The sequence below is a fragment of the Hyperoodon ampullatus genome (genome assembly GCF_949752795.1).
Source record: "Hyperoodon ampullatus genome assembly, chromosome: 14".
NCBI classification, from domain to species: Eukaryota; Metazoa; Chordata; class Mammalia; order Artiodactyla; family Ziphiidae; genus Hyperoodon; species Hyperoodon ampullatus.
The window spans coordinates 18,155,110-18,169,005 of record NC_136927.1 but is presented as its reverse complement, the minus strand read 5'-3'; the positions used below and the strand labels follow the sequence as shown (position 1 = coordinate 18,169,005).

At 38.6% G+C, this 13,896-nt stretch overlaps 1 protein-coding gene across 1 annotated transcript in view; it reads left to right on the top strand.

The window, feature by feature from the left end:
- The window catches only part of KIZ (kizuna centrosomal protein), a 112,896-nt gene that overhangs the window by 28,486 nt on the left and 70,514 nt on the right, over positions 1–13,896 (top strand). Inside the window, exon 5 of the mRNA XM_079719598.1 lies at positions 13,007–13,652. Within this exon, the coding sequence (XP_079575724.1) occupies positions 13,007–13,652 (646 nt within the window). The remainder of the gene's footprint in view (positions 1–13,006; positions 13,653–13,896) is intronic.

Here is a 13,896-nt window from a genome sequence, read left to right as displayed (position 1 = left end):
AAACAATTATTCATAGTATTCCCTTACGTTTTTTATATCTGTAAGGTTGGTAACAAAGTACCAATTTCATTTCTGATTTTAGTAACTTGTCTTGTTTTTTCCTTGGTCAGTCTAGCTAAAGGTATGTAAATCTGTGAATCTTTTCAGTGAATCAACATTTGGTTTTGTCGATTGTCTCCAGGTTTTCTATTTTCTAATTCATTTATTTCTGCTCTAATTTTATTATTACCTTCCTTTTGCTTGCTTTGGATTTAATTTGCTCTTCTTTTTCTACTTTCTTAGCATGGAAGTTTAGGTTATTGATTTGAGTTCTTTCTTCTTTCTAATAAGCTTTTCCTTCTAAATATTTCTTCCCATAGGCTTTAGGATCTTGTGTTGTCCTTTTCATTTATCTCAAACTGTTTTCTAATTTCCCTGGTCATTTTTTCTTTGACCCATTAATTATTTAGGAGTTTCTTTTTTAATTTCTACATATTTGTGAATTTGCCAAATTTCCTTCTTTTCTTGATTTCTAATTTCATTCCGTTGTCATCAGAGAACTTTATTTTAATCCATTTAAATTTATTGAGACTTGATTTATGGCCTAACACATGGGTCTATCTTGCAGAATGTTCCATGTACATTTAAGAAGAATATATATTCTGTGTATTCTGCTGTTGGTAGGTGGAGTCTTATTTATATGTCTGTTAGATCTAGTTGGTTTATAGTTGGTTCAAGTCCTCTGTTTCTTTATTGATCTTCTATTTAGTTATTTTAACCATTATTGAATGTAGAGTATGTAAGTCTCCAACTATTATTGTTGGGTTTTGCTTCAGATAGGACTTTGTTGTTAGATATACTTACATGTTTCTAATTGTTATATCTTTTTCACAGATTGACCCTTTTATCATTGTAAAATGTCCTGTGTCTAGTTACAGTTTTGAGTCTTAAAATCTATTGTGTCTGATTTTAACATAGCCACTTCGGCTTTCTTTTGGTACTGTTTGCATAGTATATATTTTTTTTCTGCGGGGCTCTCTTGATATATCTTTTCCCTTCCCTATGCTTTCAATCTATTTGTGTCTTTGAATCTAAAATGAGTCTCATTAGACAGCATATAGTTGGATCATATTTTAAATTCATTCTGCCAGTCTCTGGCTTTAATTATAGTATTTAATCCATTTAAAATTAATGTAATTACTAAAAAGGTAGGATTTGCATCTGCCATTTTGCTCTTTGTTTTCTATATACTGTAAGTTCCCTACATACGAATCTTCAAGTTTTGAACTTTCAAAGATGCAGACATGTGTTCCATCAGCATCAGGCATGAGTGAAATTGCAGCTTGCCCTCCGTCTCCTATTGCTGGTGATCCTTCAGCTCTACCATCTCCCACCTCCTCTCCCTCTTCCAGTCAGTAACTCTTCTTGCCTGTTCACTCGATGCCAGCCCCTGTATGCCAGCTGTTGTACTGTACTACTGTACTTTTCAAGGTACTGAACTGTAAGATTAAAAATGTTTTCTTGTTTTCTCCTATATGATTTAAAAGACAAGACTAGAGTTACATGAAAAATATATTTATGCTTTTATATGTACCAACATAGTTAAATACATATTTACCAGTGTAGTTACCCTAACTAGTGCTATTTATTTCTTAATGCAGACTTGATTTACTGTGTAGTGTCCTTTCATTTCAGCCTGAAGGACTCCTTGTAGTATTCCATATAGGGAAGGTATGGTTGTGACAAATTCTGTTTTTGTTTAGTGAGGAACGCCTTAATTTCGCCTTTTTTTTTTTTTTCTTTTGGCAGTGCTGCACTGCATGTGGGATCTTAGTTCCCCGACCAGTTCCCCCTGCAGTGGAAGTGCAGAGTCTTAACCACTGGACCACCAGGGGAATTCCTCTCGTTCATTTTTTTTTTTTTTGCGGTAGGCGGGCCTCTCACCGTTGTGGCCTCTCCCATTGCGGAGCACAGGCTCCGGAGCACAGGCTCAGCCGCCATGGCTCACGGGCCTAGCTGCTCTGCGGCATGTGGGATCTTTCCAGACCGGGGCACGAACCCGTGTCCCCTGCATCGGCAGGCGGACTCTCAACCACTGCGCCACCAGGGAAGCCCCTCGTTCATTTTTGAAGTAACATTTTGGTGGCTATAGAATTCTTGACTGATAGTCTTTTTCTTTCAGTGCTTTGATTGTGTTATCTTACTGCCTACTGGCCTCCACAGTTTCTGATGATAAGTCGCCTGTTACTCTTATTGAGGATCGCTTTTATGTAAGGAGTCACTTCCCTGTTTTTGCTTTCAAGATTCTCTCTTTTTTTGGCTTTCAGTAGTTTGATTATGATATGTCTAGGTGAGGATCTCTTTGAATTTATTACACTTGGACTTTGTTGAGCTTCTTGGATGTGTAAATTAATGTTTTTCATTATATTTGGGGAGAGTTCACTATTATTTCATCAAAATTATAGAGTCTTTCTTTTTCTTCTCCTTCTGAGACTTTCATTATGCATATGTTGGTATGCTTAGTGGTATCCCATAGGTCTCTGAGGTTCTGTTCATTGCTCTTCATTATTTTTTCTTTCTTTTCCTCAATCTAGATAATCATAATTGACCTGTATTTAAGTATGTTGATTCTTTCTTCTGCCTGTTCATATCTGCTGCTGAGCCCCTCTAGTGAATTTTTCATTCTGGTGACTGTACTTTTCAACTGCAGAATTTCTATTTGGTTCTGTCTTTTAAATAATTTCTATCTCTTTATTAATCATCTCTATTTGGACATTTTTCCCATACTTTCCCTTAGTTCTTTTAGACATGATTTCCTTTAGTTCTTTGAACATGTTTTAAATAGCTAATTTAAAGCCTTTGTCTAGTAAGTCCAACATTTGGGCTTCCTCGGGGATAATTTCTTTAATTTTTATTTAAAAAAATTTTTTTAGAATTGAAATATAGTTGATTTACAATATTGTGATTTCTGCTGTACAGCAAAGTGATTCACTTATACATATATACATTCTTTTTTATATTCTTTTCCACTATGGTTTATCACAGGATATTGAATATAGTTCCCTGTGCTATAAGTAGGTCCTTGTTGTTTAACCATTCTGTATATACTAGTTTGCATCTGCTAATCCCAAACTCCCACTCCATCCCTCCCCCACCTTCCCTCCGCCTTTGCAACCACAAGTCTATTCTCTATATCTGTGAGTCTGTTCCTGTTTCATAGGTAGTTTCATTTGTGTCATATTTTAGATTTCATATATAAGTGAGACTTTGTGATATTTGTCTTTGTCTGATTTACTTCACTTAGTACGATAATTTCTAGGTTCATCCATGCTGCTGCAAATGGCATTATTTTGTTGTTTTTTACGGCTGAGTAGTATTCCACTGTATATATGTACCACATATTCTTTACCCATTAATCTGTCAGTGGACATTTAGATGGTTTCCATGTCTTGGCTATTGTGAACAGTGCTGCTATGAACATAGGGGTGCATGTGTCATTTTGAATTATAGTTTTATCTAGATATATGCCCAGGAGTGGGATTGCTGGATCATATGGTAATTCTATTTTTTAATTTTCTGAGGAACCTCCATACTGTTTTCCATAGTGGCTACACCAACTTACCTTCCCACCAACAGTGTAGGAGGGTTCCCTTTTCTCCACACCCTCTCCAGCATTTGTTATTTGTAGACTTTTTAATGATGGCCATTCTGACTGGTATGAGGTGGTACCTCATTATAGTTTTGATTTGCATTTCTCTAATAATTAACGATATTGAGCATCTTTTCATATGCCTATAGGCCGTCGGTATTTCTTCTTTGGAAAAAAGTCTGTTTAGGTCTTCTGCCCATTTTTGGATTGGGTTGTTTGGTTTTTTTGTTGTTAAGTTGTATGAGCTGTTTGTATATTTTGGAAATTAAGTCCTTGTCAGTCGCATCATTTGCAAATATTTTCTCCCATTCCATAGGTTGTCTTTTCATTTTGTTTATGGTTTCCTTATGGCTGTGCAAAAGCTTGTTAGTTTGATTAGGTCCCATTTGTTTATTTTTGTTTTTATTTCTGTTGCCTGGGGAGAGTGACCTAAGAAAACATTGGTAGGATTTATGTCAGAGAAGGTTTTGCCTGTGTTCTCTTCTAGGAGTTTTATGGTGTCATGTCTTATGTTTAAGTCTTTAAGCCGTTTTGAGTTTATTTATGTGTATGGTGTGAGAGTGTGTTCTAACTTCATTGATTTACATGCAGCTGTCCAACTTTTCCAACACCACTTGCTTTTTCCCATTATATATTCTTGCCTCCTGTGATGAAGATTAATTGACTGTAAGTGTGTGGGTTTATTTCTAGGCTCTCTGTTCTGTTAGATTGATCCATGTGTCTGTTTTTCTGCCAATATCAGGCCATTTTGATTACCATAGCTTTGTAGCATTGTCTGAAGTCTGGGAGGGTTATGTCTCCTGCTTTGTTCTTTTTCTTCAGGATTTCAGGGATAGTTTCTATTGACTGCTTTTTTTTCCTCCTGTGTATGGATCATACCTTCTTGTTTCTCTTAACATCTCATAATTTTTTGTTAACTTTTGGACATTTTAAATAATAAAATGAATGTCAGATTCACCCCTTCCTAGAGTTTATTGTTTTGTTTGCTTGCTTAGTGATTTTCTGAATTGTGTAAAGTCTGTATTCTTCGTCATGTGTGGTCACTGAAGTTTCGGTTCAGTTAGCTTAGTAACCAGCTAATGATTAGACAGAGCTTTCTTCAAATGTCTGAAACCTGTAATTCTCAGTCTTTGCCAAGGGGCTTTGGCATTCATCCAGGCAGTTTACAGCTCTACCTTAGCCTTCACGTCAGTGCTTGCCTAGAGCTTACCTTGAAAGGTAAGCCTGAGGTGACAGCTTAGGCCCTTCTCAGGACTTTTTTTTTTTTAACATCTTTATTGGAGTATAATTGCTTTACAATGTTGTGTTAGTTTCTACTGTATAACAAAGTGAATCAGCTATACGTACACATATATCCCCATATCCCCTCCCTCTTGTGTCTCCCTCCCAACCTCCCTATCCCACCCCTCTGGGTGGTCACAAAGCACCGAGCTAATCTCCCTGTGCTATGCAGCTGCTTCCCACTAGCTATCTATTTTACATTGGGTAGTGTATATATGTCCATGCCACTCTCTCACTTCGTCCCAGCTTACCCTTCCCCCTCCCCATGTCCTCAGGTCCATTCTCTACATCTGCGTCTTTATTCCTCTCCTGCCCCTAGGTTCATGAGAACCTTTTTTTTTTTTTTTTTTTTTAGATTCCATATATATGTGTTAGCATATGGTATTTGTTTTTCTCTTTCTGACTTACTTCACTCTTTATGACAGACTCTAGGTCCATCCACCTCACTACAAATAACTCAATTTTGTTTCTTTTTATGGCTGAGTAATATTCCATTGTATACATGTGCCACATCCTCTTTATCCATTCATCTGTCGATGGACATTTAGGTTGCTTCCATGTCCTGGCTATTGTAAATAGTGCTGCAATGAACATTGTGGTACATGACTCTTCTTGAATTATGGTTTTCTCAGGGTATATGCCCAGTAGTGGGATTTCTGTGTCATATGGTAGTTCTCTTTATAGTTTCTTAAGGAACCTCCATATTGTTCTCCATAGTGGCTGCATCAATTTACATTCCCACCAACACTGCAAGAGGGTTCCCTTTTCTCCACATCCTCTCCAACATTTATTGTTTGTAGATTTTTTGATGATGGCCATTCTGACCAGTGTGAGGTGATAGTGTAGTTTTGATTTGCATTTCTCTAATGATTAGTGATGTTGAGCATCCTTTCATGTGTTTGTTGGCAATCTGTATGTCTTCTTTGGAGAAATGTCTATTTAGGTCTTCTGCCCATTTTTGGATTGGGTTGTTTGTTTTTTTTATATTGAGCTGCATGAACTCTTTATATATTTTGGAGACTAATCCTTTGTACGTTGCTTCGTTTGCAAATATTTTCTCCCATTCTGAGGGTTGTCTTTTCATCTTGTTTATGGTTTCCTTTGCTGTGCAAAAGCTTTTAAGTTTCATTAGGTCCCATTTGTTTATTTTTGTTTTTATTTCCATTTCTCTAGGAGGTGGGTCAGAAAGGATCTTGCTGTGATTTATGTCATAGAGTGTTCTGCCTATGTTTTGCTCTAAGAGTTTTATAGTTCTGGCCTTGCACTTAGGGCTTTAATCCATTTTGAGTTTATTTTTGTGTATGGTATTAGGGAATGTTGTAATTTCATTCGTTTACATGTAGCTGTCCAGTTTTCCCAGCACCACTTATTGAAGAGGCTGTCTTTTCTCCATTGTATATTCTTGCCTCCTTTATCAAAGATAAGGTGACCATATGTGCGTGGGTTTATGTCTGGGCTTTCTATCCTGTTCCATTGATCTATATTTCTGTTTTTGTGCCAGTACCATACTGTCTTGATTACTGTAGTTTTGTAGTATAGTCTGAAGTCAGGGAACCTGAGTGCTCCTGCTCCATTTTTCTTCCTCAGGATCGCTTTGGCTATTTGTGGTCTTTTGTGTTTCCATACAAATTGTGAAATTTTTTGTTCTACTTCTGTGAAAAATGGTAGTTTGATAGGGATTGCCTTGAATCTGTAGATTGCTTTGTGTAGTATGGTCATTTTCACAATGTTGATTCTTCCAATCCAAGAACATAGTATATCTCTCTGTTTATATCATCTTTAATTTCTTTTATCACTGTCTTATAGTTTTGTGCATACCGGTCTTTTGTCTCCTTAGGTAGGTTTATTCCTAGGTATTTATTCTTTTTGTTGCAGTGGTAAATGGGAGTGTTTCCTTAATTTCTCTTTCAGATATTTCAGATATCATTTCTTTCAGATATCATTAGTGTATAGGAATGCAAGAGATTTCTGTGCATTAATTTTGTATCCTGCTACTTTACCAAATTCATTGATTAGCTCTAGTAGTTTTCTGGTAGCATCTTAGCATCTTTAGGATTCTCTATGTACAGTATCATGTCACCTGCAAAGAGTGACAGTTTTACTTTTTCTTTTCCAATTTGGATTCCTTTTATTTCTTTTTCTTCTCTGATTGCCATGGCTAAAACTTCCAAAATTATGTTGAATAATAGTGGTGAATGTGGGCAACCTTGTCTAGTTTCTGATTTTAGTGAAAATGGTTTCAGTTTTTCACCATTGAGAACGATGTTGGCTGTGGGTTTGTCATATATGGCCTTTATTATGTTGAGGTACGTTCCCTCTATGCCTGCTTTCTGGAGAGCTTTTATCATAAATGGGCGTTGGATTTTTTTAAAATAAATTTCTGTTTATTTATTTATTTATTTTTGGCTGCATTGGGTCTTCGTTGCTGCGCGTGGGTTTTCTCTAGTTGTGGCGAGCGGGGGCTACTCTTCGTTGTGGTGCACAGGCTTCTCATCGCAGTGGCTTCTGTTGTTGTGGAGCACGGGCTCTAGGCACACGGGCTTCAGTAGTTGTGGCACGTGGGCTCAGTAGTTGTGGCTCGAGGGCTCTAGAGCGCAGGCTCAGTAGTTGTGGCGCACGGGCTTAGGTGCTCCGCAGCATGTGGAATCTTCCTGGACCAGGGCTTGAACCCGTGTCCTCTGCATTGGCAGGTGGATTCTTAACCACTGTGCCACCAGGGAAGCCCCTGGGTGTTGAATTTTGTTGAAAGCTTTTTGTGCATCTATTGAGATTATCATATGGTTTTTATCCTTCAGTTTGTTAATATGGTGTATATACATTGATTGATTTGCATATATTGAAGAATCCTTGCGTTCCTGGGATAAACCCCACTTGATCATGGTGTATGGTCTTTTTAATGTGCTGTTGGATTCTGTTTGCTAGTGTTTTGTTGAGGATTTTTGCATCTATGTTCATCAGTGATATTGGCCTGTAGTTTTCTTTTTTTGTGACATATTCGTCTGGTTTTGGTATCAGGTTTTGGTGGCCTCATAGAATGAGTTTGGGAGTGTTCCTCCCTCTTCTATATTTTGGAAGAGTTTGAGAAGGATAGGTGTTAGCTCTTCCTAAATGTTTGATAGAATTCGCCTGTGAAGCCATCTGGTCCTGGGCTTCTGTTTGTTGGAAGATTTTTAATCCCAGTTTCAATTTCAGTGCTTGTGATTGATCTGTTTATATTTTCTATTTCTTCCTGGTTCAGTCTCAGAAGGTTGTGCATTTCTAAGAATTTGTCCATTTCTTCCAGGTTGTCCATTTTATTGGCATAGAGTTGCTTGTAGTAATCTCTCATGATCCTTTGTATTCCTGCAGTGTCAGTTCTTACTTCTCCTTTTTCATTTCTAACTGTTGATTTGAGTCTTCTCCCTTTTTTTCTTGATGAATCTGGCTAATGGTTTATCAATTTTGTTTATCTTCTCAGAGAACCAGCTTTTAGCTTTGTTGATCTTTGCTCTTGTTTCCTTCACTTCCTTTTCATTTATTTCTCATCTGATCTTTCTGGTTTCTTTCCTTCTGCTAACTTTGGGGTGTTTTTTGTTCTATCCCTAACTGCTTTAGGTGTAAGGTTAGGTTATTTATTTGAGATGTTTTTTGTTTCTTGAGGTAGGATTGTATTGCTATAAACTTCCCTATTAGAACTGCTTTTGCTGCATCCCATAGGTTTTGGGTCGTCGTGTTTTCATTGTCATTTGTTTCTAGGTATTTTTTGATTTCCTCTTTGATTTCTTCAGTGATCTCTTGGTTATTTAGTAGTGTATTGTTTAGCCTCCATGTGTTTGGGTTTTTTTCACAGTTTTTTTCCTGTAACTGATATCTGGTCATAGCATTGTGGTCGGAAAAGATACTTGATACAATTTCAATTTTCTTAAATTTACCAAGGCTTGATTTGTGACCCAAGATATGATCTATCCTGGATAATGTTCTATGAGCACTTGAAAACAAAGTGTATTCTGTTGTTTTTGGATGGAATGTTCTATAACTATCGGTTAAGTCCATCTTGTTTAATGTGTCATTTAAAGCTTGTGTTTCCTTATTTATTTTCATTTTGGATGATCTGTCCATTGGTGAAAGTGGGGTGTTAAAGTCCCCTACTATTATTGTGTTACTGTCGATTTCCCCTTTTATGCCTGTTAGCATTTACCTTATGTATTGAGGTGCTCCTGTGTTGGGTGCATAAATATTTACAAATGTTATATCTTCTTCTTGGATTGATCCCTTGATCATTATGTAGTGTCCTTCTTTGTCTCTTGTAATAGTCTTTGTTTTAAAGTCTATTTTGTCTGATATGAGTATTGCTACTGCAGCCTTCTTTTGATTTCCATTTGTATGGAATATCTTTTCCATCCCCTCACTTTCAGTCTGTATGTGCCCTAGGTCTGAAGTGGGTCTCTTGTAGACAGCATATATATGGGTCTTGTTTCTGTATCCATTCAGCCAGTCTGTGTCTTTTGGTTGAAGCATTTAATCCATTTACACTTAAGGTAACTATTGATATGTATGTTCCTATTACCATTTTCTTAATTGTTTGGGGTTTGTTATTTTAGGTCTTTTCCTTCTCTTGTGTTTCCTGCCTAGAGAAGTTCCTTTAGCATTTGTTGTAAAGCTGGTTTGGTGGTGCTGAATTCTCTTAACATTTGCTTGTCTGTAACGCTTTTAATTTCTCCATCAAATCTGAATCAGATCCTTGCTGTGTAGAGTAATCTTGGTTGTAGGTTTTTCCCATTCATCACTTTAAATATGTCCTGCCACTCCCTTCTGGCTTGCAGAGTATCTGTTGAAAGATCAGCTGTTAACCGTATGGGGATTCCCTTATATGTTATTTGTTGCTTTTCCCTTGCTGCTTTTAATATTTTTTCTTTGTATTTAATTTTTGATAGTTTGATTAATATGTGGCTTGGCATGTTTCTCCTTGGATTTATCCTGTATGGGACTCTCTGTGCTTCCTGTACTCGACTGACTATTTCCTTTCCCATATTAGGGAAGTTTTCAACCATAATCTCTTCAAATATTTTCTCATTCCCTTTCTTTTTTTCTTCTTCTTCTGGGACCCCTATAATTTGAATGTTGGTGCATGTAGTGTTGTCCCAGATGTCTCTGAGACTGTCCTCAATCCTTTTCATTCTTTTTTCTTTATTCTGCTCTACAGTAGTTATTTCCACTATTTTATCTTCCAGGTCACTTATCCGTTCTTCTGCCTCAGTTATTCTGTTGTTGATTCCTTATAGAGAATTTTTAGTTTCATTTCTTGTGTTGTTCATCACTGTTTGCTCTTTCGTTCTTCTGTGTCCTTGTTAAATGTTTCTTGTATTTTCTCCATTGTATTTCCAAGAGTTTAGATCATCTTTACTATCATTACTCTGAATCGTTTTTCAGGTAGACTGCCTGTTTCCTCTTCATTTGTTTGGTCTGGTGGGGTTTTTACCTTGCTCCTTCATCTGCTGTACACTTCTCTGTCTTCTTATTTTGCTTAACTTACTGTGTTTGGGGTCTCCTTTTCTCAGGCTGCAGGTTCATAGTTCCTGTTGTTTTTGGTGTCTGCCCCCAGTGGCTAAGGTTGGTTCAGTAGGTTGTGTAGGCTTCCTGGTGGAGGAGACTTGTGCTTGTGTTCTGGTGGATGAGGCTGATTCTTATCGTTCTGGTGGGCAGGACCTCATCCGATGGTGTGTTTTGGGGTGAACTTATGATTTTAGGCAGCCTCTCTGCTAATGGGTGGGGTTGTGTTCCTGTCTTGCTAGTTGTTTGGCATGGGGTGTCCAGCACTGGAGCTTGCTGGTAGTTAAGTGGAGCTGGGTCTTAGCGTTGAGACAGAGATCTCTGGGAGAGCTCTCACCGATTGATTTTACGTGGGGCTGGGAGGTCTCTGGTGGTCCAGTGTCCTAAACTTGGCTCTCCCACCTCAGAGGCTCAGGCCTGACCCCCGGCCAGAGCACCGAGACCCTGTCAGCCACATGGATGCTATTCATTAAAAGTTCATTAAGTAAGTCAGACAAAGACAAATATCATATGGTGTCACTTATATGTGGAATCTCAATGACCTGGATGCCGGAGGCCCATGGTTCTGGAGTCGTCCTCAGGAGTCTCGCACACGCCACATATCAAGCAAATCTCAATCCTCTTGGACGCCTGACCCCCACAAAACTCCGAGTGACAGTGAGGTGGGGCGTCTCCCAGGAGCATGGTCAGGTGGCGGGAAACTGGGTCTGGTACTGAAGTCGTGCTGGTGCCGAACCGCCACGGCCGGAGCCGGACAGCCCGGGCAGCAAACTGCGCATGCACAGGCCGCAAATCTCTCTCCTTCCAGAACCAACGCCCCCTCAGGACTTTTATTGAGCATGCCCACAGTCTAGGTTTCCAGGAATATGCTGGAGCTTTTCAAAGCCCCCTGTGGACAGTTCATTCACCAGCTTTTCCTTTTAAGTTATTTTAGTTAGCCTATTGTTTGCCCAACTGTTATCCACTGCCTTAGGCAGCCTTGATGTTAAACATTTGCCTCTGCTTATTTTTGACAGATAATCCCCAGGGAAAGGCTGTTCGTGCTGTGTCAGCTCCAAGTCAGGTCAAATAAAGACAGTCTTGTGAGGGTGGTCTTCCAGGGAGCTACTAGACAGGTCAAATAATGGCAGTTCTCTGAGAATGGGGCTTTGAAAGAGTTCCAGTCCTTTTCTACTCCTTTCAGTGTCTATAAGGGTGCGGGTTTACAGGCTGTGATTACAGGCTGCTGATGTTCAAGGTTACTGCAGACTGGAGGAGGGGAAATGCGAGTAGGGCAAGTTAAAACACCGTGAAATACTGCTGTTCTTACCAAGATTCAGTTACTTTTCTTGAATAAATGTTTCTCAGATTGCTGCAAGCCTTTGGTTAATTTCCAGAGTTCTGAAAAGTTATTCTGAAGATGTTTTCCACTGTCATTGTTTCTTTTACAGAGCAGAGAATTTTGAGAGGTCCTTATTCCGCCATTTCTCTGACCTCCCTTTTCATTTGTTTTTGCTTCAAAGTTGTTTGTTTTATCTTTAGAAATAGAAGAGACAGTATGTTTGAAGAGAAGTAAGACCTAGATTCTGTTCCAGCTATGTGAATGACATTTTCTCTGAAAATTTTGGCCTCAGTTTTTCCATCTGCAGAGGAGGGGTGCAGATGCATCTCCCCATCAACCTATAGTGCTCTGTGGACTAAATGCTGTTACGTACGTGGAGATGCTTTGGCCCCTTTGGAAGACAAACACTTAACTTCTTCAAGGCTTTATGGTTGTTACTTCCAGTTCTGCTTCCCATTGTGTGTCCTTGATCAAGCCGCTGAACCAGTTGCTTCGGTTCCTCTTTCCCATCCCACCCTTGTCCCCTCCTCTCTCTCTGTTTAAGGAAGAGACAATGCTCATACTCCCCATAGACATGCCAGTGAATTTAAATTGCTTTAAGTGTCTTTAAAATTACTTGAAGTTGTTCAGGAAAAAACTGCTGTTATTTTCAGTTTGACAGGAAATTAGATGAGTTTGCACATATGCATTATATCTTAATGCAATCTTGAATATCTGATTATTGGAAGTGTTTTAATATTACACACACTACTAGAAATAGAGTTTTGAAACCCCCAATAGTCCTTTATATATCCACTTTTTTTTGTTCAAGTACCTCTCTAGCTTCATCAAATCCACTTCTCTGTGGAAAGTGGTTAGAACTCAAAGTTTATTTTTTTAATTGTGGTAAAATATACATAACAGAAAATTTACCATTTTAACCATGTTTGAGTGTACAGTTCAGTGGCATTAAATACATTCACACAGCTGTACAATGCAATGTATGTATCTCTTTTTGAAAAATACAGATTCCATAGTTCCCTGACCATATTTGCTTTGTGAACCAATATTGTTATTACAATTAAATAGTGTGGACTGTACTGTTTTTTGGTCATTCATTTTGTAGGAAGCCATGAGGTTTATAGAACATGGTAGGTGTTGCTTTCATTGGTCCTGCTTCCTGACCTAATTTCATTTCTGAAAACAACCTAAATAACCTCATTGTTCATACACAACCTGTTTAACTTTCATGTCTTTTGGTGGTACAGGTTGTAATGCCGGCAGAAATTAACTCAGGGACCGCCGCGTCAAGAGGATTGTATCAACCAGCAACAATCTTTATGGGCCGCCAAATGTCAGCCGTCTCAGGCGTTGGAGATTTCAGTACAGAGCAGAAATCTCCCCAACCCACAAAGAACTTTTCAATTCCTGACCCACATTCACACCAGCAGACAGCCCGGAGCAGTAATGTGACAGACAGCTATGTAGTACAAATTCATAGTGACACACAGTGCTTAAATAAGTCTGACAGAATAGATGGAAAGACATCTCTTCAGATGGGTGAGAAAACGCCAGTCACAGCCAGTGCGTTGTCTGAGGAGGAACAAACTCATTGCTCGGAGATAGGAAGCAACGCACGTCAGGGCAAGAGTAATTTATCTGAAGGCAGAAAGTCTGCCGAACTCCATTCCCCGTTACAGGAGAGATTAAGTCCAGAGAACAGAACCACTGATTTAAAGTGTGACAGTTCCAGCAGATCAGAGGGATCAGAGGGAGAAATACTGACACGGGAGCATATTGAAGTCGAGGAAGAAAGAGCCAGACCGCCAGTCTCTCTGCCGTCAGGCTCAGAATACAGTGCATCTGAAAACGAGTGTTCTCAAGAGAAGCATCCTGCCTGGGAAGCTTCCTCAGGTGGGGTGAGAGGCTGAAATGGTTTGCTGATTTTTGTTGGTATTTAGTTTTTTGGGTGGTGATGGTCTTATGTAAGAATACAAAATACTGTCTAATTGTATCTGTCAAAAAACAAAGTAGTGACTTTGCCAACAAATTCCATTCTAATGAGTTCTTAACTATGTACATGGAAATATTTTTGCAAGCAAATTCTCTGATTTTTAAACCCACTGTGATATTTTTTAAATATTTTTCATGGGTCTTA